At 45.1% G+C, this 25769-nt stretch overlaps 1 protein-coding gene and 1 long non-coding RNA gene across 9 annotated transcripts in view; both read right to left on the reverse strand.

Annotated features, from left to right (window-relative positions):
* Window positions 1–4552: 4552 nt before the first annotated feature.
* On the reverse strand, window positions 4553–7154 carry LOC142904881 (uncharacterized). Its single transcript, XR_012929472.1, has 2 exons — window positions 4926–7154; window positions 4553–4879 (listed from the first exon to the last, which is right to left on the reverse strand). It is a non-coding gene; the product is annotated as an uncharacterized LOC142904881 (long non-coding RNA).
* A 901-nt stretch (window positions 7155–8055) lies between these two features.
* helz (helicase with zinc finger) overlaps window positions 8056–25769 on the reverse strand; it is a 51828-nt gene continuing 34114 nt past the window's right edge. For 2 of the 8 annotated variants that reach the window (XM_076051230.1, XM_076051229.1), the window contains exons 20-33: window positions 23523–23668; window positions 22713–22860; window positions 21275–21458; window positions 19914–20142; window positions 19417–19807; window positions 16085–16130; window positions 15366–15553; window positions 14947–15154; window positions 14362–14444; window positions 13419–13929; window positions 12529–12808; window positions 11399–11984; window positions 10343–10628; window positions 8056–9373 (exon numbers count right to left, since the gene is read on the reverse strand). In XM_076051230.1, coding sequence (XP_075907345.1) covers window positions 8862–9373; window positions 10343–10628; window positions 11399–11984; window positions 12529–12808; window positions 13419–13929; window positions 14362–14444; window positions 14947–15154; window positions 15366–15553; window positions 16085–16130; window positions 19417–19807; window positions 19914–20142; window positions 21275–21458; window positions 22713–22860; window positions 23523–23668 — 3798 coding nt within the window. In that variant the 3' untranslated portion in view covers window positions 8056–8861. The remainder of the gene's footprint in view (window positions 9374–10342; window positions 10629–11398; window positions 11985–12528; window positions 12809–13418; window positions 13930–14361; window positions 14445–14946; window positions 15155–15365; window positions 15554–16084; window positions 16131–19416; window positions 19808–19913; window positions 20143–21274; window positions 21459–22712; window positions 22861–23522; window positions 23669–25769) is intronic. The other 6 variants (XM_076051237.1, XM_076051236.1, XM_076051234.1 and 3 more) reach the window with 6 other exon arrangements.

The following is a 25769-nucleotide window of genomic DNA, read 5'->3' on the forward strand; positions in this document are numbered from 1 at the left end:
GTATTTGGGAGGTGTGTGGGGGCGTGAACAGGAAGTGAACATGGCCTTGTGAGGTCAGGGGTCAACAAGGGGACGGGCTGTTTTGTCTGAGTGTCCGACGTCTAAGCGGGCCGCTGCCAGGCTGGTCCGTCCCACAAACCGCAAACTACTGACGGTGAAGTAACTGCTGACGACAAACTACTGATGACAAGCTACTGAAATTAAAGGGCCCTTGTGTAAAATTTACTGGCATCTAATGACAAGAAGTTCATAGCGCAGTCTGGCCGCCTCCTTCCTGGTGGGCCTAGCCTGGTTGGTCATGTGATCGCCACTTGCTCATCAGCTTGTTGATTGGCCCCGTTCCCTAAGCGGTGGTCCACCTATCAGGACAGTGTATTTGTCAGATGAGCAGCTGGGTTGGGTGTCTGTGATTGAATCCCAGTCTTCAGTGGTTACCTTCAGTGGTGGCCTTCCTCCAGGCTGCCCCAACAACTCAACACAACACGGTCGACAACAACAACAACAACAACAACTAAAACACCAGTTCTTAAGGGTCGGGGAAAAATGACCCCCTCTAAATGCTGCTCATCTGAAAAAAAAGCTCTCCTGACAGATCGGACGCCGTCGGGAAAAAGGAACAAACTTTCGCCGATGCCACAAAGTTCCAAAACCCTCCGACTTCTAATGAAACGACAATTAATCCGCGAGTCAAACGGACGAAATAAAAGCTAAAAAAAAAAATTCTGTTTCAGCCAAACAGAAAACCGCAGCCAGCCAGAGGAGGAGACTCACTGTCGTTTTTCGCGAGCACAAAAAAAGAGTCAACCACGCAGAAGAGCGTTAGAGCGTCGGCCCGACCCGACCCGACTCGACCCGACCCGACTTACCCGCCCGCTTGTCCTGCCAACCAACTCGGAGCCAAGCGGCGGCACAAGAGCAGGTTTGTGTGGCGCAGGCCTGTATACGTGTGCCCGGCGCGTGCACCGTGAATGTTAAACACCCTCCCGAGTCTGCAGCTTCGGCTGGAAAAGGTTCAGTTCTAGCAGGTGCGCGTGCACACAGCCACACACACGGACACAGACACAGACACACACACACACGGAGGCCTTTTTTATTTTTTCGAAGCAGACTCATACCAAAAAAAAAAAAAAAAAAAAAGAAAAAATCAAAAACACAACCCTGTGTTCTTGTCTAACAGCGTGACTCAGTGAATCAGCTCAGTGAATCAGCGCTCTGTTTGAGTGGGTCTCTGATCTCATATTTACCTGGTGAAGATCAAATCGCTTCAAAATAAGCAAAAAAAAAAAGAAAAGAAAAAGGAAAATGTCAGTAGGTTTATATGATGAATCTTCTGTCTAACATTTAACATCTTGCAAAATCAAATTTCTTCACTACTAATTGGTACCAGCCCAAGGCTTCCTATTGGTCCTGTCTGATCCAGTCTGATCTCACAGCTGCCGTTCACGAGCACGTTAATTCATTTTTTTCCGAGACAGAATCTTGCAAAACTCCAGCTTCCGATTGGCCGATGCTTCCTACCTCTGTACAGTCCTCTGATTGGCCACAGCTCCTTGCTTCCACACCGAATCAAAATAGTGTCAAGAAAGGGGTCGGGGCTTAATGGATTGCGCTCCAAAAAACAGCTAGAGGAGGCTTCCTGTTTCTGTGTAGCTCCGCCCCCTCAAAGGCCACTAGCTAGGTCGACGACCCCCTGATTGGCTGAAAACGACTCGGACCGGACGACTCGGCACGGCTGAGTCACTCGACAGCTGCACTCGAAACGCGCTGAGTCCAGTTCTGACTCCCTGCTCAGCGGCGCCACCTGTGTCCAGGTTGAATCCCTGCAGGGCTCTTCCGAGCTGCCACTCAGAGTCACTTGCGTGACTCAGCGATGTTACACACCTGCTGCTGCCGGCAGTAGACGTTGTCGTCTTAGATTTGTTTCCATCATCTGCGTCTGCGGCGTTCGAGGTGACTGCAGACCCACCGCAGACTCACTGTTGAGTCAATGTTCAGCCCTTCTTAATTAGCCGAGTCACCGAGGTCCTCTTCCGTCGCCGCCGTTTCCAGACAAACGAACAAAGAAACAACCAAAGAAACAACCAAAGAAACAAAGAAACAACCAAAGAAACAAAGAAACAACCAAAGAAACAAAGAAACAACCAAAGAAACAAAGAAACAACCAAAGGCTGCGCAGGTCCAAACGGTTCAGTCAAGTGAGTCAGATGAGTCAGCAGGTTCTTCGTTCCACTTCACTCTTTTATTTCACTCTATTATTATTCACTCTATTACTTTATCCCAAATATGCAAATTTTACAAGGCTTCCTAACTGCCATTAAACAGTTACTTCAGGTAAAATAATAAGGAAAGAAAATTTAAGGAGGCAAAATTAATGAAACACAGAAAAGAAAACAAGTGACCTATTGGAAAAGGAGTGAGAAGAAGCTAGTTGGCTTGTTTGCCCTCGACCCTTTCTACAAATATACAAGTACGTAAATTCAGGCACCAACATAAACATGCTCGACGGCTTCACACAGTGACAATGTTTTCAATTATTTTGTACATTGAGTTTTTTGTTTTTTTTTCTTTACATGTACGTAACCAGTTTGGGAAAATACTTGAAGTCACTGAGCTGCACCTGCTTCCACTCAAGCATCATCATTTAAACCTTGTGTTATTATGTACATATGTGATATCATCATGATTATTATTATTATTATTATTATTATTATTATTATTATTATTATCATCATTATTGTTGTTGTTAGACACTGAATGCTGCTTCAAGGTGTTGATTTTTTTGAAGAAAAACCTTAAATGACAATCATGATCCACTGAACAGGAACAAGAAGTCAGATCCGCATTAAAACATTAATCAAACTGCTTACGGCAGCAAATTATCGTCACGTCAGATTGTTGAGCGACCGTTTCCACGCAAAGATGCTCTGGCTCAAGAGGTCCTGTGGGGGCTGTTTTTCAAGGTTCAGACACTACTCACAGACAATGGTTTGGTAGAAGAGCAGCAGCAGCAGCAGCAGAAGAGAAACACCGCCATCATCTTACATTCTTTCTTGTATTTTTTTTCCTGTGGCTGGTGTGTAGTTGTAGATGTTTTCTCTGTGTGTGTGTGTGTGTGTGTGTGTGTGATTTAATGTGATTACATTATCATTATCAATACATTATCTTTTTAAGTCGATTAAACTTGAGTCTTTCGAGAAGAAAAATCAATCAATCTCCAGCCTCGTTTTTTTTTTTTTTTTAACTCCACAGCAGCTTTTCAGATGAAAAAAAGAAAAACTGTGACAGTGGAGTCGACTTGCTCCTGCTTCTCACACACACACCAATTGCACTAAAAAAAAATTAAGGATCCTCAGAAGAATTTCACCGTCAAAGGAATTTCAAAGAATACAAAACGCATACAAAAAAAAAAAAAAATGAAAATTCCTGACGACATGGAGTCAGGAGGGAACTGGTGAGGCTGTGATGTTGTTGCCAGTGAGGCAACAACATGAAATCTCCGTCATGTGACCCCCTGAAAAGAGGCCCAAATTCAACTTTCAGCTTTGGCCTAAATTGGTATCATCAGGTTTATATCACCGCTCAAACGTTCTTTCACTTCTTCATTTCATTTTTACATTTCTTATTTCGACAGGGCAATAGAGTGCAGGGTTTGCTTTCAAACGATTTAAAAAAAGAGTCAAATTTTGCCACTCACAATATTTTTTTTCTTTTAACAAAACTGAACAAAATTAAAACAAATAAATAAATCATGTACACAGTACTTCATTTTAATTATTTTTTTTACTCTGCACTTTTTATGACCTAATTGCTGATGACTGAATTTCCTTCAGTCGTCAGTCTACCACAGGCAAGCAGCTTCTCACCAACCTGCTTGCCTATGGTAGACTGGTTCATCCCAGTCTTGCGCAGGTGTACAATCTTGTCCCTGGTATCCTTAGACAGCTCTTTGGTCTTGGCCATGGTGGAGAGGTTGCAGTCTGTGACTGTTTTAAGGGTGTGGACAGGTGATTTTATAAAGATAAGGAGTTCAAACAGGTGCCATTAATACAGGCATCGAGTGAAGGATAGAAGAGCTTCTTAATGAAGAAGCAAACAGGTCTGTGAGGGCCACAATTCTTGCTGGTTTGAAGGTGCTAAAAATACATTTTCTGCACCATTATATAAATAGATTCTTTGAAAATCATACAATGTGATTTCCTAAATTGTTCTTTTTTTTTTTTACATTCTGTGTCTCACAGTTGAAGTGTATCTATGACGAACATTACAGACCTCTCTCGTCTTTTTAAGTGGGACAACTTGCAGAATCGGTGGCTGCCAAATACTTTTCTTTGGCCCCACTGTATGTTGTTTTAACCTTCCTGTTGCCTGTTGGTTCGGGTTCAGACCAGCCTGAAGCTGCTCATGTGTTTCATTGCAAATTGGAGTCTTTTATTATAATTTTTACTCAACACCTTTACAATTTTTTTTTTTTTAAAGTCTGAGCAAACAAAGTGTGAACGAGCAAAGCACAAGATCAAAGCTGAGGAGAAAAAAAGAGGGGCGGGACTCCGTAAAGTTTCAATAAAAACACTTTAATAGAGAAACAAATTTTGTTTTTGTTTTTTTAAAAAAAAGAAAAAAGAAAAAAAAAACTTTTAAAACACAGTCGAAAGGGAAAAAAAACAAAAAAAAAAACAACCTTGATTATAACGACGACCACCAAGTTGAAATGAAGGAGCGTCAAAACAGAACTAGTCATTGATTTTGAAGTCACATTGGGGGTGGGGGGTGTAACAGGTGTGCCATTGATACACAGCAGCCAGGGAGGAAGAGAGGAGAGCAAGCAAACGCAAGAAGGCAGAACACAGCGCCCCCTAGTGGCTGGGCAGGAGGTTGCTCCCTTTTCACACACACACACACACACACACACACACACACACACACACACACACACACACACACACACACACACACACACACACACACACACACACTTTCACATTGAACGCAAAAGAAAAATCTCGGAACTTTTGAATCGTCAAAATGCTTTACGAGGAAACAAACACAAACCCTTGAAATCGTCTTTGGCTCAATCTCTTCTGCTTCAACAAATAAAATAAATTATTGTGTAACTTAAGAAGCGGTGAAATATTAGTATTGCACAATTTTTTTTGGATTTTTTATTTTTTTTAAATAAGAGATTATTAGCCATCGAGCGGTTCAGGAGTGCAAACACATTCACAGCAGGGAGCAACCTCAGCCTCAGCCCTGAAAGAAGCAAAGGAAGAAAAAGAAAAAAAAACAGAAAAAAAAACAAGGAAAACAACATTTCATACATATTTAATTGACATGTTAGTAAAATATTATAATAGTTTTATTGATAATGTCACAAGTTATTGTACACATCAAATAATATACCAAAATTTTACTCTGTAGGTTGAACAAAAGTTTTTTTTTTTCTTTTACCGTTTTTCATTCACAAATCAATACAAACCGATAGAAACAGGGATTTCAAAAAAAAAAGAAAAAAAAAGAAAAGAAAGGAAAAACAACCAAAAACAAGACAGGTTATCTCAACATGCATGATAAAAGAAAATGGGCTACAGGTTTTGTTTTTTTTTTTGTTGCTTGTTTTCTTTTTGTTTAAAAAAAAAAAGGAAAAGAAAAGAGGACAAACATTGATTGTTGCACAGCGATGAAGAAGTGAGAACGAAATCCAGCGACATATACTTTGAAAATATGTATATTGTACAGTCGGAGTCAGAACAGCCACAAAATAAAATCTCCTCTTTGTCAAATCTGCCCAACGACGCTGTGAAGAAAAAAAACAAACAAACAAACAAACAAAAACTAAAACAAAAAGAAAACAAACCAAAAAAAAAACTCACTGGTTTGTTTGAGTCAGTAATTACTGTTATCACCACCATCATTATTATTATTATTACTATTATTAGAATCATCAGAGAATTTTTTGCATAATTAAAAAGGGCGTACCTCCGCTTCAAACAGCTTCTACAAAATTGAGGCGCTCCCAAAGTTCTCGTTTTGTAAATATCTAGAAAATACATATTTACAAGTGTGTGTTGTACTATGCCGAGTTGCAAAAAAGAAATAAAAAAACAAACCAAAAAAAAAAAGAAAGAAAAAAAAAAAATCTGGAGCTTTGCGAGACTGCAAAAGAAAAGTAAAGTTTAATGTTAAAATCTAACCGCAGCTGGACCTTCATCAATTCATTTATTCTTGTTTTTTTTTGTTTTTTTTTTAAATATTCACGGCTCTGATTGGCTGTGAGAGGAAGTGAAGGCCGTCGGGTGAAAGGCCCGTGAAGACTTTTGACGGACCAATTGAAAACGGTGGCAGTGGCTTTGATGGCCAATGAATGAACGGCATCAAGACAGCGGAGCGGGTTGAAATCTCTCATTCGAGCGGATGAAACGGACATTGCCTTCGCCGGCCACGCAAGGAAGTCGGGCGAACACCAGCGGGCTCCATCACTCTCAAAACACAACCGCAAACGGCCTCTAAGGAGCTCACAGCAAATCTGCGTCTTTGGTTAAACCTCCGTCGGTTCAAAAAAAAAAAAAAAAGCAATGGTTCACCGTTGTTTTTTTGTTTGCGAATGCGGAAAACGTGGGAGTGAATTTTTTTTTTTTTTTAGGTCTGACGAGTCAAAGATTGTCTGAGAAAAAAACAAAAAAAACAAAAAAAACAAAACGCACAAAGGTCGTCTGATCTTAAACTTGCAGGAGTTCCAGTAAGTCACCAACACACATCCACCTTGGAAAGCTCACGTCCGTCTCAACCAAGTCTTAGCGCCGAGGAACCAATCAGAATGCTCACTGCGACCGCCCATTCTTATTCTTTACAAGTTGGAGCTACAAAGAGACAAGAGGTTGAGTTCTGCTGCACTCTGGCAAAAAAACAAAAAAAAACAAAAAAAAAAAACTCCCAAAACTAACAAAATATTCCAAGGAGAAGAAGAAGAAAAAAAGAAGAAGCGTCTGACTGCTCGGAAGTCGCGGTGATTAGCTTGGCAGTTTATAATCAGCACTGAAAAGTTTACACACATTGAAAGTACAAAAAAAGAAAAAAAAGAAAAAGAAAGATGCTCAAGATGTTTTTCCACTGCGTTCCTCAACTGACTTTGCGCCAGAGTTCGGCGAAACACGCCGAGCGGCTTGAACCTCGCAGCAGCAGCAAGTCTTCAACCTGAACCGACCCATTTAAACAAGTCGCTACTTAAAACTGGAGGCAAAATTCTGACTGACCGACCGACCGACTGACTGACGGGGTTGATGGAAGAAAGAGAGGTTCATCCAATCACTCTCCAAACTCCCCCCCCCCCCCCCCCCCCCCACCAAGTTCTCCACACCCCTCCCCCACCAAGCGGAGGGTCGACGTTCGACCAAAAAAAAAAACGCTCATCGAAAAAAAAAAAAAAAAAAAGCAAAGTGTGACCCGCTGATCAAACCTCCAGTTTCAACTCACCTTCTGGTCTCGCTGCTCTGACCTCAACACACATCTTCACTTTCACAAACCCTCAGAGGACCAACAGCAACCTTCAACAACGACCACAACAACAATAAAGAGCTCGACCTCCCGCCCCAACCAAAGAAAGAAAGAAAGAAAGAAAGAAAGAAAGACGCACATTTCATGATGACCTGTAGCCGTTGGAACAATTTTTTTTTTTAAGGATTTGTTGAAACAACAAGAAAAGAAAAGAAAGAGACAAAAGGAGGAACGTCAGCTGTTGCTCTTCGGGACGTTTTCACGCTGCGCCACTCGTTTGCTGCTGCTGCTGCTGAAAGTTAGATGTGTCATCTGTTTATTTTACTGTATCTTCTCTCTTTTTATTTTATTTCCTTTGTTTTTTTTTTTGTTTTTTTTTTAGTTTTTTTTAATAGTAAATAATCACATTTACTAAATCGACAAGAACGTTTCCCCCCCACAGTGGGAAAGAATATCTAAGAATTAAGGATCAGAACCCATAGAAACAAACCATCGATAAAAGAAAAAGAAAAAAAAAGAATTGATTTTTAATGCTAGCATCGTTGAGGAATTTAAGGACATGTCTGCGACATTTAAATTCAGTCTTTTATTTTCTTTATATGTACAGATTAGAGGAAAAAACGGTTGCCTACTTCTATACACTGTTTCCATGGAGTTTTTTGTGTCGGATGACCACTTAGCTTTTAGTTTATGTCCGTTAGCATCACAACAGCAGAGTGAAACGAAGGGGGGAAAAAAACAAAAACAAAAAAAGTTCACCAGAAATTGAAAAGTACAAAAAAAAAAAAAAAAAGAGTTAAAAAACGCCACCATACTCATTTAGGAACCTACAGAAAACAACTTCAGTGAGAGGAAAAAAGAAAATATATATGCAGGCAGCTAAGTGGTCAACCAAATCTCATCTTTTTTGATTTTTTGTATTTTTTTTGTATTTTTTTTTTTTTTTCCGCATTACGTACATATACAAGTGTAGATAATATAAGTATATATTCATATATACATAGTGAGTATGTATATATATATACCGGTAATGCATTCTTTATATATACTCATCTTCTGATATGTGAAACGGGAGGAAAAAAAAGATGACGGCTACAAATAAAAAGCTAAAAAAAAAGAAACAAAAAGTCAGCAAAAAACAAACCTACTGATAGAAACAATTTGTAAATGTACTTTTGCACTATTTTTTTTCACTTTTCAGAAACCGTTTTTGCTGTTTTTTTTGTTCTTTGTTCTTTTTAAATTTTTTCTTTCTTTTTTTTTTTTTTTTTACTAGTTTTCATATCATCATCATCATCATCACCATCACCATCACCATCCTCATCATATCTCTCAACCTGTGACTCTCAAGGAGCCGACTCTGTCTGATAGAGTTATTTAAAATAAGAGTAGTACCCATTTCTACCGTTGGAGCTCCCTATGCTGAGCTCCTGCAGGAGGGCCAGCGGGTCGCTGTTCTTCTTGGCCTGCTCGGGCCGCACCGCTCTGGGCTTGGGGGGCGCGCGCAGGGCGCTGGCGTACGACATGGTGGGCGGCTTGCTGGAGTTTGGCGCCCCCTGGCCGGCGTCGGCAGGAGCCTGCGGCCGCACCTTCTTGTTTTTGGGCATGAGCGGGGGGAACTGTCCGAGGTGCTGGAGGGAGTTGAGGGCATGTGGGTGGCCACCCTGCTGCTGCTGCTGCGGCGGCTGCTGCTGCTGCACCTGCTGCACCTGCACCTGCTGCTGCACCTGCACCTGCTGCTGCACCTGCACCTGCTGCTGCTGCTGCACCTGCTGTTGTGGCTGCTGCTGCTGCTGTTGATGATGATGCTGCTGCTGCTGCTGCACCGCCGAGGCCGAGACCTCCGCCTTGGCCTGCTCCTCCGGCTGCCTCAGGGCCTTGGAGGCTGCAGGGAGGACGGGGACACAGGAAGTGAGCAGAAAGACAATTTTTGAATTAATGATGGACAGATGACTGAACAAGTAGAGTACGAGTACTTGCATTTCAGTACTCACCGATACTGAGACTTGATAAGGCCAGTACACATTAGAGAACGACTTTTGATTTTTCCACAGATGTTCTGTTATTTGAACAACATTCATTGCTCAGCATGTTTTTCTAGAATTAAGTTTCACTGCAGTACAAACACACGTTTCACAAAATTCATATGCATACACATACAAATGGTATCGGTGTGATACTGTATGTTTCCGCAAAGATTAGAAAAACTGTTCGCAAAACACAAAGCAGAAAAAAAAAAGGAATAAATTCTGTTTTCAACCAGGGCTGCAACGATTCGTTGACGTTGTCGACAAAAATCGATAATGAAAATTGTCGACAACGGTGTCGCCGGACATTTTTTTCCATTGGAGTGAGCCATCTCACTTCATTACAATCTCTGCCGAGATTCACACATTGGCAATAGCGTCTCCAAGCGGTAGGGTATACAGATATGGCGGCATCCCAGACAGCAGCTACCCGTAGAAAGACTTCAAAAGCTTGGGAGCATTTAAGCTTTCAGAAAGCACATCGGACAGTTGACTTGCCTCAGTAAAATATTAGCTGCTAAGCTAACAAGCAACTGAGGCATCACAAACGAAACATACTGGCATTTTATATTTACATTTTATAAGCAGAAAAAATTTGTTTTTTTTTCAATAATAATCCGATTAGTCGACTAACCGTTCCAATAGTCAGTGACTAGTCGACTATTAAAATAGTCGTTAGTTGCAGCGCTATTTCCAACAATCCAACTCAAGCTCACTGAAGCTGCTGCTGTCTGTCGCCTCCCAACTAATAAAAAAGTTTAATCCTTTACTTCTTTTGAAAGCTCCAACTCACACCGGCCTCTTTCTTTTGTTCATTCCACACTCACCCAGGAGGTCGCGCTGCTGAGCGAGGGCAGCGCCGGCTCCGTTGCAGGGAATGTTCTGGAACGGGCCGGGTCCCCCGCCGTTGCTGGGCCACAGGTCGTGCTGGGGGGGGTAGCCGTAGGGGCCGTGGGGCTGCTGAAGGTGCTGCGTGTGTGCGTGCGGGTGGTCCTGGTGCTCCGGTGGCTGGGGGAGGGCCGAGCCGTGGCCGCCAGCCGGGGACGACTCATCCGGGTAGCTGGAGGAGATGCGGCGCTGGTAGAGGGGCCGACCGGGACCCCTGGGTTCATACTGGGCGAGCCGGATGGGTAGGGGGAAGAGAGAGAGGGATGGTGGGTCAGAAGGTCAGAAGGTTCAAGACTTGCACTGCACTGATACCAATAACAGCATCGGGTATATGTCCCAAAAGTGATACCAGTATTGGTTATCGGTACTGATACCAAAACCAGTATTGGGTATCAGTACAGATACTGAAACCAGTATCTATTATCATACCAATAGCAATATCAGTACTGGGTATCAGTACACATACCAAAACCAGTATCTGTTATCGTACCGATAGCAATACCAATATTGGGTATCAGTACAGATACTGAAACCAGTATCTATTATCGTACCGATAGCAATACCAATATTGGGTATCAGTACAGATACCGAAACCAGTATCTATTATCGTACCGATAGCAATACCAATATTGGGTATCAGTACAGATACTGAAACCAGTATCTGTTATCGTAGCGATAACAGTATTGGGTATCTGTACTGATACCGGGGTTGAGTAATCTACTCATGCTATGACACAGATACCAGTTCTATATGTATGTATATGACAATTTTGTTTAATTTGTGTTTGTACTTCAATGAAACTTGTTCGGAAAACATGCTGAGGAATGTTGTTCAAATATCAGAACAGAATTCTAGAATGTGTAACGGTCTAATTATGTGCATAGTATAGGTATCAGTGAGTGCTGAAATGCAAGTGATTGTACAGTAACTGTTATGTAAAAAGAAGTGGTATCTGTGCGTCCCTGTTCAAGACCAAAACTATTCTAAAGCTCACCTCGTCTACACTGTGCAGGGCTGCGGCTGCTGATGCTCTGGGGGACAGCGGGTGGTAGGACTCCTGCTCTGCACCTTGACTCTGCTGCTGTTGTTGCTGCTGCTGCTGCTGCTGGTGTTGGTGGTGGAGCTGCAGCAGGTGCACCTGCTCCTGCCTGCTGGGCTGAGCCATGATGGGCAGTCCGTAGGGGAGGCCGTGGCTCTGGCTGCCCAGCAGGTGGTTCTGTTGCGGAGGGCTCACCGATGCAGCTCCCCCGTGAGCCCACTGGGCCTCCTGAAGGAGGTACTTGACCTGGGATGGAGGCGGGCTGGAAGGATGCGGGTAGCTAACGGGGTTGTAGAGCGGGTTAGCCTGCTGCTGCTGCTGCATGGCCGGGTTGCTGAGGAGGCCATTGTTCAGGAGCTCGCGCCCGCCGCCGCCGTCGTCGTGAGCGCTGTAAGACTGCGAGGGGTCGGCCGGCGGTCGCAGCTGGGACTGGCGATACTGGAGGAGCCGCGACTGAGGCGGAGGCTGCATCTCCGCCGCCTCCCTGGGGTCGGGCTGCTCATGCGGCGGCGGAGGCATCTCCCTCAGGAGGCCCGGGTACCTGGGCAGGGGGCGGAGTCTCGATTAGGTCTGACATCAGTATCGAGGACGTACTAAAGAAAAAATCATCAGTGTAACAGCAGGGATGTAACAGTTTCCGATATCACAGCATCGACAGTAAGAACTGCGGCTAGAAAGTGTTCTTGTAGTCGATTAATATATCGATTCATTGAGGAAAATCTTTTAAAATGACAACTCGACTCCAGAAACAGCGGAAACAACAAGCACAAAGAGTAGAGAGTCTTAAAGGCACAATGAAAAATGATCTATATAGTTAATTAGCTGATTAATTGATTCATCGATTCCGTTCGGGTTTGTCAGTGTTTTACCATTTTGTTGGAAACAGAAGTCCTTTTCAAAATATTGACTGACAGCGCAGTCTGCATTTCATAATTCCGCCCCCAAAAGTCTCCATTTACCTTTTCCACTGCAGTAAACAGCAGCGAGTGAACTCGCTAGCAGGACATTATCATCGCACTACGACGTCTCAACATCGCCCCCTCCCTGCCGACTAAAATTGACGCAAAACGACACGAGGTGCGTACCTGGCGTATGGCTGCCCTGCAGGGGGGGCACAGCCGACGCCCCCCTCCTCCTCCACGCCGGCGCCCAGCCCCCAGCTGGCCGGCCGCAGGAGCTGCGGGGGGAAGCGAGCAATGCCGGGCTGAGTGAGGTGGGCCAGTTGCTGGGGCAGTTGCTGGGGCAGAGGAAAGGCCAGGCCCCCCTGGAGGAACGGCCCTGCTGCCTCCCCCCACTGGCCCAGCCTGGCCGCCTGCTGCTGCTGCTGCTGCTGCTGGCTCAGGGCCTCCAGGGGACCCTGCAGATCTGAAAGGGCAACCAGCCGATTAGCCCGAGAGAAAGTGACCAAGCAGGGGGCCACGGCGGTATTTTCTAGTTATGTATTAGGCAGAGGGTTTGTTGGGTGGGGGTCAGGACCACAAGCAAGATAAAACCTTCAAAATGTTCTAAGAGCCTTTAATTGGTTAAAGGTCACATGTGTAAAATTTGGCTTAATTTATATGTATAGTGATAAGGGCCTTGCTCCCAGTTAGCTGCCATCTTGTACCACCATATTTCTAAGGAAGCCTGGTTTGGCTTATAGCCTGGTTTGGCTAATAAACCAACAAAGAAGAAGGTGGGCGAAGTATCCAGGTTTCACTGTAAAAGCTCGGCAGAGGGAGGTTATGGAAGAGTTAAGGAGACTTAAGTGAAAGAGCGCTGCAATCTAATATCAAAACCCTTAATGTTGCTGTTTCTTCTTCAAAATCTCCAAATATTACACAATGAACCTTTAATTAAAGCCTTTTAGAACATCTGAATACTTTTAACTGGTTAATTAGAGTCTAGATTTAGAAAAACAAAAACAAAAAAATATGTCCCAGAGCAAAGTCTCCAGGAAACATTCCAACCAACACAGCGGTTCTTCCGGACTCACCCAAACTGTCGCCGAAGGTCCCGTCCTGGCCTCCAGGCTCCTCCCCAAAGCTGTTGACCCTGTTGTGGTGTGACAGCACAGCCTGGTGGTGGCCCATGGGAGTGCGAACGGAGCCGCTCAGCTCGTCCACGGACGCCGAGTCGGGTCCGTCCGCCGCCACTGTTGAAGGGGATTGGCCGGCGGCTCTGTGGGCGGGTCCACTGAAGAAGGAGGCGTTGTGGTTACTGGAGCTGTAGACCGGGCTGAGCTGCTGCTGCTGCTGCGGGGCCATGGCCGGGTGCTGGGGCTGGCCCACCCGGTAGGGCAGCCTGGAGACCGCTCGGTACTGCGGGGGGAAGGCCCTGCCAGGGCCCGGGTGTTGCGGGAATGGGGGGTTGGGCGGTGCCAGGTGGAAGTTGAGCTGCCTCTGATTGGCCGATGGGTCCTTGTGATGAAGCAGCGCGGCGGGGAAGCCGACCAGAGCCTCCGGCTGGGAGTCCAGACTTCGACCTTGACCTGTGTCCAAATCACCCTGGAACCAACAACAACAACAACACAAACAAATTCAGATGCCGTGATACAAAATCAGGGCATTGGGTATCAGTACCGATACCATTTTTGGGTATGAAGTATTGGGACGATATCACTTTTGGGTATCAGGTATCAGTATGAATACCAGCAATGGGTATCGTACCGATGCCGTGGTTGAGAACTCTACTTGTACTCGTGAGAAACGTGTCGATACCACGACACCGATACCCGTTGTACTGTATATCAATGCGTTTGTACTGCAGTGAAACTTTTCAGAATTTTGTGAAAATAACAGAACATCGGTGGAAAAATAAATGTAAAAAAAAAAATCAAAGGATCGGTAAGTACTGAAATGCAAGTACTCGTACTCTACTGATTCTGTAAAAAAAGTGGTATTGGTGCCTCCCTGGTTTATGTAATGACAACAACTTGCCTGTTTTTCCTTCATGTCCACGTTTTTCCTCTCTGGCGTCTGAAGACAGGTTTGGTCCGACTTGGGACATCCGTCTAATTTACCTGAAAGTCAAAAAATAAATAAATAAAAATTTGAATAGATAACAAAAAATTCAGCAACACAACAATCACAACCTTGTGCTTGACTTGATTATGTTTTTTTAGTTTTTGTTTTTTTGGGGGGGTTTCGATCTCCGCCTGCAGGGGCAGCGGTGCCTCACGATCAGCAGTTTCCTCTGAAGTTCCTCAAAACGTTTAATGATTTATATGAAACAAAATGAAGGACACATGAGATGCTTCCACATCGGACAGTCTGGTGTTACTTGGCTTGGTTCTTTTTCAAACTGCAGATTTTTCCAGTGGGCCAAACTACCGGGTCGGCTGCTCGTTCGTTTCCGTTTATTTTCGTACGTTGCCACCAGCAGTCCGCAGTTTTTCTTTGTTTGTTCTACTCACTGGCGCCACCTTGGGTCCAGTGTCAATGTAAAAGCACCCCCAACCTCCTCCCCACCCCAGACAAAAGACATTTCTGAGGCGACTCCAGGGAGCGTCGTTTCCCACCCACCGTTTCTGATGGCGTCCGAGGGCTGCAGCTCCTTGTCAGGGCTGGGTTGGCCAACCCCCAGGGGTGAGGGGTGGGTCACGCCCCCGTAAGGGACCGGGGAGCCTCGGTTCTGGGCCTGCAGCAGGTTGAAGTTGTAGGCCATGGCGGCCGGGTGGCCCATCAGGCGAGGGTCCATGGGGAAGCGGTTCTGGTAGCCCGGCCATGGCAGCTGGGGGACAAAAGACGTGAATTTAGATATTTTTTTTTTTTTTTTTAGGGATGCACCGACACACCGAAACTAATATCATTATAGAGTATCGGCATCGATACTAATAACCTCTTCGGGTATCGGTACCGATACTGGATACCGATACTACTTTTTTTCTCTCTCTCTTCTTTTTAAAACAAATTGCAGTGGTGAGTGGGTGCTGAGAGCTTACGGGCAGCGGCATGGACATGACCATGTTTCCACCGTAGACGGCCGGCACGTACAGGATGCTGGCCCCCGTGTGGGGGTCGATCCTCTGCACCGGACTGGGCGACTTGCCCATGGCGGCCTGAGTCCCGCCCAGGGGCGGCGTGAACGCCCGGATGGGGTTCCCCATCAGCATGGCCGGGTTGGTTTGGACTGCAAGACAAGACGCCCAGAGACTCAGATGTTGCAGTAGCAGCAGTAGCGATCCGCTCCTTCGGTTGTTTTCAGAGCCTGGTGCCTGGCGGATTCATTTTTAAAAAGCATCTACTTTCTGTCTGCCCACGCCAGGGGTCACCAACACGGTGCCCGCGGGCAACAGGTGTCGCCCCCCCCCCCCCCCCCCCCCGAGGCCCACGCGAGTCGCCCGCAGGCCTGTTCCAAAAATAGCACAACTCGCTGAGCTGAGTCTGAAATTCAGTTTCATCCGAGCTTGTAAAGTCACCGTTACAATTCTTGAGAACTCATTTACCTGATCGGTGTCTTCAAATAGATGAGTATCATTCGTGTTATTTCCGGAGAGTGCAACAAACTGGCTGCCCCTCATAGGACTCAGCAGCCATGAAGTAGCTCTCAGGTTCAAAAAAAAAAGTTGGCGACCGCTGGTCTACATGAACCTCGACTTGCATTTCTTCTACAAACAAGAGGATATTTTTTTTTTTAAATGCTCAGAATGATTGGACTCACCAAATCCTTCAGGCGGAAGGTGTTCGCTGTGGTTTGCATGTTTCCCCTGCAAGACAGAAATGGGTAGAAAATGAGAAAGTCCTCAAATATGGAATGAAAACACACACACACACACACACACACACACACACACACACACACACACACACACACACACACACACACACACACACAGCAGTGTGACAAGTCAGTAGAGAGCAGCCACTGAGGTCCAGTTCTGACCTTGTGAACTGCTCTGAGAACCAGCACCAAACTTCACTCGGCCGTATCAAGTAGCAGGAGATTACGAAAATGTGACTTAATGTGCAGTAAAAAAAATATATATATATTTTTAATAAATTGCACTTTCTAAGGCAACCTTGCGAGGCGGGTCGATTGCTTCCAGTCTGGCCTTGTACTTTACTTTAAAAAAAAACAAAAAAAAACATGGGCTATGTTTTGGAAAATGTTTTTTTGGAGCAACATGCAATTCATATTTCAAGGATTCAAGTGCTTTTTTGTGCCCCTGATTTTAATAATGAACATCCCAGGCGCTCGCAGTGCATGCGTGACTAGAGTCGGTCTCCAAGGATCTTCCCTCTGGTTGAGGCTCCCCGCCAGGTCTTTTTGCATTCTGAAATTCTTTTCAAACAAACTTAATTTTAAAAAATTGCAGTTGGCAAACATCTCCGTGAAGGATTTACAAAATCAAATGTCCTCCAAAAAAAAAAAAAAAAGTTAAAGCAGCTAAAGCTGAAGGAAGAGCAGCATCCGTAGAGTTGAGGGCTAAATCCTCCAGGGAGGCTAATGCAGCCGCTAATTCCGTGACTGACGGCAGACAAAGGGAAAAAGAATGAAAGAAAAAAAACCCTTATCATTACTTATTAAAAAGGCATCACAACGACACACAGACATGTTCCTTCATCAAAGTTCCATGGGGATGAAAGTGGACTTGACTTTCCAAATTGTAGTTTTTTTTTGTTTTTTGTTTTCATTTTTATTTCGCCGCCAAAACTAAGTGAGTGAGAATTTCTCCGTCGGCCTCCAGCTGCTCTCAACAGTGCAAAATGTGCAGAAATCAGGACCAAATATCCAAACGCGCTGCTGATTCCGGAAGGCGGAAAAAAAGGGGGGTTGTGGGTGGTAGGTTAGCTAACGCACGCGAGGCCAACGCATCCTGGCGAGACCTTCCTGTACGCAATCCTGTCTGGTGTATTATTAATCAGCGCCAGGGAGTGAAAAAAAAAACCAAACATACATAACAATCTACTCTGAGCTTCTGGGCGTCTCCTGCGGGCGGCACGCAGCCGCGCTGACAGATGATCTCTGACAGGAGGCGCCGCGCACTGGGATGGGACGGAGACACGCGACTTCCTTCCGACTGGGGGCCGGTGGTAGTTCAATAGGAAACTACATTACAGGTCAGGGGCGGGCAAATGTTTTGGACTGGTCAGCAGCAGATGGATGGAGCGTTCTAGCTCTTTATTGAAATGACTCTTAAAACGCTGAAACAATTGATGAAATACACTTATTATTGTATTTATTTACCAATTTTGGAAGCAAAATCCAAAGGCCCAACAGTCCAGTTGGCCAATCAGATACATGCACGTTACATGCCAGTGACCGCTGACCGGGTTGATGCTATTCCGAGCCGACACTCTAACTGATCAACGAAAGCTGCGATTGGACTCGGCTCTCATGTTCTCGGGACGACATCGCATTTTATGGGTGGAACAACCGACAGCATCCACCCGGTGCCTGAAGCGTCCCGCTGGCTCAAGAGCAAGGCGATAAGTTAGCTTCTGGATGATGGCTGATTTAAAGCCTCAGCCAACAGCTGCTGCTGATTGAAAAGAATCTTTGTGCCAGAAACACAAGAAATTCCGATATGGAACTTTTCAGGCCTCCGTATGTAGGCAAAGAAGAAAGTAAAAAGCCAGTGGGTAAAGGAAGCAGCAGTGGCAGAGAGGAGGAGTAAAGTAGGATTTGCAAACTGGAAATATAGAAACACAGTTGACAGCGGCTGGATGTCTCTGGAAGCTCCAGCGAGCGGCTGCTTTCTCACCCTTTAAACATTAGAAACCCGCAGGCAGCTTTTCACTTCAGCAGGTTGGATGTGAACACTGAACCGGGCCGACCTTACAAAATTAGCAATACGCTGTTTGTGCCAATGGAAAGAATAAATCACAGGCTGCATCACAGCATCACATTGCCAGTGTGCAGCAGAGGGAGGGAGGGAGGGAGGGAGGAAGGTGGAGGTGCTGTGGAACCACAGCTCATTAGGCCCAGTGGGTGACGGCTGTGGTGATTTCGTTAACCTTTACCTCAGGGCATCGAGAGACCAGCTGACTCACCAACACATTTGAAACCCATCAACAACATCACCAACATCACCAACATCCCTCCTCCTCAGAACTGCAAAGCTCATAAAAAACAACAACAAGACTCTTTATCTAGATACATATAATATATATGTATGTATGTATGTATGTATATATATATATGTATGTATATATATATATATGCGTATATATATATATATATATATATGTATGTATATATCTATATATATATATATATATATATGTATATGTATATAGAGAGAGAGAGCAGGATGAACCGCTCATTTTTCTTTTCCTTTCTTTTCTCTTTTATTTGAACTTGTCCAGAACCTTCAGCAATCTGGAACAACTGGAGCTGCCATCAGTGTAAAGTTTGTGTGATTACGACAATTGTGCCGCTTTTCGCCGTCTTCCAAGTCACTGTGTGGCGCCGCTCACCTCTCTGTCGTCAGTAATTTTTCTTTGTCGTTTTGTTTCAACGTGGGAAAAAAAAAAAAAATCATATACATGTACTGTATATGTATTTCTAATGCACGTGCACATGCATACTAATATCGTTTGTTGTCAATAGGAGTAACAGAAACAGATTAATGTACAGTACATTACCAGTATTTGCAATATACTTTAAAAACGTATATGCGCGTTGTGACATTTACACACATTAGGAACTCTTTAACTTGAGTATAATCGTTTCTGTGTGGTGGACTATGACGTATGCTCGTCCAGAAAGTACTTTTTGTGTGTGTGTGTGTTCCCGTTTATATATACATGTTTGAATTTGTCGATGTGCAATTATTCATTTCGAGACCCTGTACTTTGTGATGTCACGGAGGGCGCCGATACCTCCTACTCCTACCATAGTGACCACAACCCAATTCACCTGTCCGATAATCAGTTAACTGATGACTGAATGCAAAACCGACCGTGTGGAGTCGCCTCACATGAACAGAACCTGGGCTCTTGAAATTCAACAACAAGAAAAACTACAAAATCAATGAGATGTCGTCTTACTTTAGGGGGCGACTGCTGCTGCTGCTGCTGCTGCTGCTGCTGTTGCTGCTGCTGTTGCTGCTGCTGCTGCTGCTGAGGAAGAGGGGGTGGCTGCTTGCTGGCGGCCGCCTGCTGTGCATGCTGAGGATGCTGATGTTGGTGGTGGTGGTGGGGGTTGTGGTGGGGGTGGTGAGGGTGGTGGTGGTGGTGGTGGGGGTGGAGGCCCTGCGAGGGCGGGTGGTGGCCGTGCAGAGGGCGCAGGGCTCGCGGGATGAACTCCGGCGCCAGGGGGTTGAGGACGTAGGTCTTCTTGAGCTCCAGCGCCTCCAGCTGGGCCTTGATCTGCTCGAAGGTGATGCCGTGCAGGCTGGCGTTCTGGTGGCAGATGGAGACGAAGTGCTCCCAGAACTTCCTGGACGGGCCGGAGCGAGAGAAGACCAGAGGGGGTTTCAACCGGTGCCATTCGGCGATTCAGAGCGAGGTTGGGGGGTGGGGAGTCGAAGGGGGCGGAGTTTTACCTGCAGCGGCCCACGGAGCAGAGCGCGATGGGGTCTCCCACCACGGCCACCAGGGACTGGGCCCGGGTGATGGCCGTGTTGAGCAGCTTGTAGTTGGACAGGAAGCCGTAGTCCAGGTCCTCGGTGGAGTCCTCCACCAGCTGCTCCTTGCGCTTGATGGCCGTCTGCTTGTGCTTGCAGGTGTGCCGCGTGCGCACCGTGCTGAGGAACAGCACCCGGAACTGTTTGCCTGCGGGTCGGTTTGCAAAGCGGCCGGCCGTTATTGGAAGCGACGTGCGAGAGAAAGATGCAAGGAAAATTTCCATCCTTAAAAATGATATTTGTAGGAGGCGTGGGAGTAAAGCGTAGAGAGGAACCGACTTAATCTCTCCAGAAATAATTACTCTTTAACTAAATTCTTTTTTTTTTTCCTTTAAATACAACCAAATATTTCACATTACATCCCATTTCCAGTTAATGTGACAAAGACCATTTTAAAAAAAGATGATAAAAAAAAACAAATAAACCCTCATCATTCCAGTTATTTAAACAATTTAATGTCTGTTTATGTTCAGAAAGTTCAGCGCAGGAAGGAAGCTGTGCTGCCTCCATCCCTCTGTGAGCTGTGTGTCTGTGTGTGTGTGCACGCGCCATGTGTGGCTAATGAGGAAGCTAATGACCTGTGTGTAACAGCTGGGTGTTGACAGGAGGGAGGGTTGGGGCAGGGGGGGGCAATAAGAATTTTTACGTTGCACATCAAACGAAACGACACAAAAAAAAGGCAGGTTGAAAAAAAACAAAAACACAATGCACTTGAAGTTGAAGTTAATTGTTCGTGTTCGAATCACAAACAACTGAACTGTTGAATTCACCCATTTGAAGGGTCCTGTAATTGTACTCAGTGACAAATCAGATTTTTTTTTCTCCCAATCCCCGACTCTAGTGAGTCTTCAGCGTGATTAACTGTACAATGAAAAGCACCTGCAGAAATCAACATGTTTAGCCCGGTGTTTACAGCCTCCTCTTTGGAAGAGAGACAAAAACGAGCCGGTCCCTGAGGGCGGAGCCAACATGTGGCTGGCGGGGGACGCTAACCCTGGAAGAAACACCATGGAAGTAGCACCCCCCCCCACCCCCCACCCGTCTTTGTGACATCACAAAGGGCCAGTTTGAAAAGCCAAGGAGCCGGCAGAGGAATTGAAACTTTCTTCATTTATTTACTCATTGTTAAAAAAAAAAAAAAAAAGTGAAACTTTGGGGATCTTACACACATCATCTCTTTGATTGGAGGCAACTACTGGTTTGTTTGTACCTAATAGTATTGGTATTATTGTTATATTGATAGTGATATTGCTATTAAATAAGCTAGCGGCCCTTCTTACCCTGGACGTTGAGCACCCTCTCCACGCTGACCTCGTGCATCCTCTTCTTGCGCAGCTCGGCGCGGATGCGGAACACCTGGTCGGCGTAGGGCGACACCACGCCGATGCTGCCCTCGTCCAGCTTGCCCCACGACACCGGCCACTTCTTCCGCAGCTCCTCCACCCGCTCCACGATCTCAAAGACCTGCCAGCCGCCGCACAGAGGCCACAGCGCAAAGTGGAGTTAGGCAGGAGGAGGCCGGCGGAGAGACAGTTTCAAGTCAGCGCAAAAAGGAGGAGAAAAAAACAAAACAACAAAAAACAGTGATATCCTGCTGGACATTTTTTTTTTTTTTTTTTTTTAATTGAAGAAGAACACTTTCTGAGACACAATCAGAATCACTTTAAAATAAAAAAAAAATCCTAAAAAACCAAACTCAACGTGTTCAAGTAGAAAATAGCAAATAAGCAATAAAAGAAACAAGTATCTCACACACACACACACACACACACACACACACACACACACACACACACACACGCACACACACACACACACACGCACACGCACACGCACACACACACACACATATGCGTGCATACGTGCGTGAAAGTTAACGTAAACACAGCCTAACGCATGACAGCAGAGACTTGTTTTCACGTCCTGGAGTTTTGATACAGTCAAAGAAAGTCGACAAAGGTATTTTGAGGTATTTTCAGAGCGTTGCGCCTTTTATTCCAGCGGCTTTTCCTTCCACCGTTGGGATGTTTCGCGGTCTCCTCACGGCTTTAAACTACGGCACAGGCGTCGCATTCTTCTTTTCTGTGACTAAGCCCATCAAAGACGGGACAAACACGATGCGCTTCCAAATTCCAAAGATTAGCAGCCGCGTCTAGTGGTGTGTGTCGCTGCGATGCTGCGGGCGCTGCTGACGGACTCCGCTGGTGCTCCTTTAATTGGCCGGCGCGTGACAAGCGAAGGCTCGGAGGTCAGTGACCGCAAAAACGAGTGAGCCTTTCGAGGAGCCAATCGGGGATTGGGGGGGGGCTGTCAGTGAGACGGGCACGGTACGGTGTCAAATGCAGTTGCGCCATCAAATTAAGGGTTTTCATATTCAATTACGTCCCGTAGTGAAAAGTGCAAGAGAGGGCCGTTCCAGTCAGCAGCGCTCATCTGTGACAGATGTGACGCCATTCGGTTTATGCTTAGCCAACTAGCTAACTAGCATCACAGCTCAGCTAAAGAAAATATGTGGAACGACAACACTGAAACACACAAAATTATTTAGATTTAGATATTCATTAGGGTGTACCACAAGGTATAGTACCGGTTACTTTTAGTTTGGTATTGGAACTGGGATGAATGTGACGTTGGTAATTAAAATTACAGAAAGCATGCATAATTTTTGCCTTCCCCCCCCCCCCCCCCCAAAAAAAAACTCTAGCGTCACCCACACACCTCAGCGTTGTTGTAGTAGGCAGTGCTGTTCTTCTCTTGCACGTCTTCTCCTCTGGCTGTGAAGAAGGTCAGGGGGTAGAAGTCCTTATGGGAGGGCTGCTTCCCACTGGCCATCAGTTTCCCATCGTAGAATAACTCAGACGTGTAGCTGCAGCGGGGAAAGCGGGGAAAGTAGAAGGGAGCGTGAGCGGGGAAGTCCGGCAGTCTGAGATATTTAGTCGACGCACATTATTCTCAATGATGAGATGATTGCAATGAGTGAATATATCCAGCGGAGGCAGTTAGAAACCAAACTCCACCGGTTTAAACAGCAGTGAGTCTGTGAAAACAGGCTTATATGGCGCAGTTTTCATGTCTAGTAAATAAATTATGGAAATTATTGAATTGTCCTGCAAAATACATGCCCAACATGTTCTCTGTGTATATATATATATATATATATATATATATATATACATACACACATATATATATATATATATATATATACACACACATACATATATATATACATATATACATATATATATATATATACATATATATATATACATATATATATATTAAAATCCCTTAAGAAAAAACAAAAGGAAGCCGCGACCCAATCAAAACAGCTCTGCATCCCAAAAGTGGGTCGCGACCCACCAGTTGAGAAACACTGTTAATTAATAACCTCAAATTAAAATAAAAAGTGAAGGAAAAGGAGGGGGAGGGGCTTCAAAAATGTTCTGAGCTCCCCAGAAGGTAAAACAAAGTCGTATGTAGAATACTGCGCCCCCTGGCGGCGCAGTCTCTGGCGCTCACACCTACTTGATGATGGCCTCGTGGGAGCGGTAGTTCTCGCACAGCAGGATGCGACAGGGGTACTCGGGCGGGTAGTGCTCGTACAGCCGGTCCAGCAGCGACACGTGCAGGTTTCGCTCGCGCGCAAACTCACTGTAGACAAACGGGCTGAGCTGCAAGGAGACAGAAACAGGCAGTTAGCTATTTAGTTCCTTCCAGGTCATCTAGTGTCGAGGCGAAACATCTTCAAGATCGCAGGAACCAGTCCAGTGGCTTCATCAACTAAACACCTGCTAACATTAAGAACATTAGTCTGGATCCGCCACAGGTTTCTTCCCACAGGAGAGTTTCTCCTGGCCACTGTCGCCACCTGCTGCTCTGGAGTTGCGTTTTCTCGGATTGTAAAAAACAAAAGCACTTTAAGACGCCTATGGATGTGATTTAGCGATGTACAAGCAAAAGTCGATTGATTGATTGATAAGATGACCTGGACAACTGAGAACCTTCACAGATTTGGTTCCAGGTGATCCACCAACCGCCTGGGCGTCATCTCACTTGTACAGTGTGTTCAATGGCAATGGTTAGCGAGCGAGCTTAACCTGAGCTACATCTGTCAAAGTTGTCTCCACCATGAACACTTTTGGGGGTAAATGTGACATGATGAAAGCCAGGTTGTTGTTTTTTTCTCAGCTTCTGGAATTTCTGGGGGATGCGGATGCCCCCCCAAAAAACAAAAAATTAAAAGAAATAAAAAAAAAATCTCTTGTTGCTCCTTTTATTTCCAAATGTGAGCTTAACAATTTGTTTGTATTTCTCATATCTAATGTCAAAACTCAATGACAGACCTTTATTCTTTCTTTTCATTCCTTCATTTATATCCGTCATTGTGTTTTAACTTTTCCAATATAACATACCAGATTTTTTTTTTGTATTTTGTTCAGTTTTGCAAAGAGAAAAAAATATTGTGAGTGGCAAAAATTTGACAGTATAATGTCTGAAAGCAAACACTTGCAAATCAGATGCAAAGCGAACCCAAAAAAAACCAAAAGTGGAATATCACAAAGAAGTTGTTTTTTTACGACACAAATCTTATTAAAAAATGTGAATAAACTGGGAGGCTGAATCTTACGAACGTCTTCATCACCTTTGGGAGCGTCGCCATGGCAACAAGGTGAAAGCAGTTCATCTCGAGCTTGAATCTTAACTTAGGTAAGACAGTGAGCGGGGGTTGGAGGGGTGGGGGGTCTAGCTGCCGTCTTAATGAGGCGGCAACACAGAGAGCAAACAATGGATGGAGACTGCCGGGCGTTGTCGCTTGAACCAGGAGGAATTCTGAAAACAAGTGTCACCCTCGTTTTCAGAGCGACTCTGAGTCGTCACAGACAAGCGATGAGAGAATTTAGCGAGACGGACGCGGAGGTGAAACTTTGTGTTTTTAAATGCCTTTAAAGTCATTGAAGTGAAATTAAAAGTTCAAACGGTGCCGAGCGGACTGAGTGTCTGCCTCCTTTTCATCAGGTGGCTGCCGATAATCCCGTCTGGATGAAAAAAAAATTAATAGGAAAGAACGGGGGAAATAACATTTTGCATTTTTTTTTTTTTATCTTGATGAGCAATTTGTTGGTGATTTGTCATTGATTTTTCAAAGGTAGGCTTCAAAATTGATGTAACATTTATTGCGTGAGATAATCAAAGCCATTGGAAGCTAGTCAGTCAAGTAAGCGATTCCCCACATTCATCTTTAACACGGGAGCTGTTGTGTCATCCATCCTCAAAGTCATTTCCCTACTTTCTTTTTTTTCCCCAGCCAGGCAAATCAGAGGCAGGCAGGGTTTTGCAGACCTTTTTTTTTTTTCTTTCTGTCTTTCTTTTTTTCTTTTAGCAGCGTTCTAACCCTGATTTAAAAAGCTCAAACGGCGCCAAGCAAAAGAAAGGAGTACGGCACGACAGCGGTGGCGCAGTGAGACTCTGCCTCCTTTTCATCAAGTGGCTGCTGATAATCCCTTCTGGATGAAAAAAAAAAAAAAAAAAAAGGAAAGAAGTGGGGAAACAACATTTTAACTCCTCGTCTTGGCTTTTGGGAGCCTGACTGATGCAAGTTTGTGTGCGTGTTGCAGACACGGTTTAACCAGGCCTCCAGGAGGCGCCGCTCAGCCTCGGTCTCCTCCGTTCTACCTGTGGCCGGAAGCAGCGGAGGCCAGTTCGAGATTCAAGATTCAAGAACTTTATTTGTCGCATGCTAAATGTGCGGTGAAAGGACAAAAGCGGCGACAC

The sequence above is a fragment of the Nelusetta ayraudi genome, unplaced genomic scaffold, assembly GCF_046127955.1.
Source record: "Nelusetta ayraudi isolate G7.1 ecotype Tasmania unplaced genomic scaffold, CSIRO-AGI_Nayr_v1 ptg000134l, whole genome shotgun sequence".
In the NCBI taxonomy this organism is placed as follows: Eukaryota; Metazoa; Chordata; class Actinopteri; order Tetraodontiformes; family Monacanthidae; genus Nelusetta; species Nelusetta ayraudi.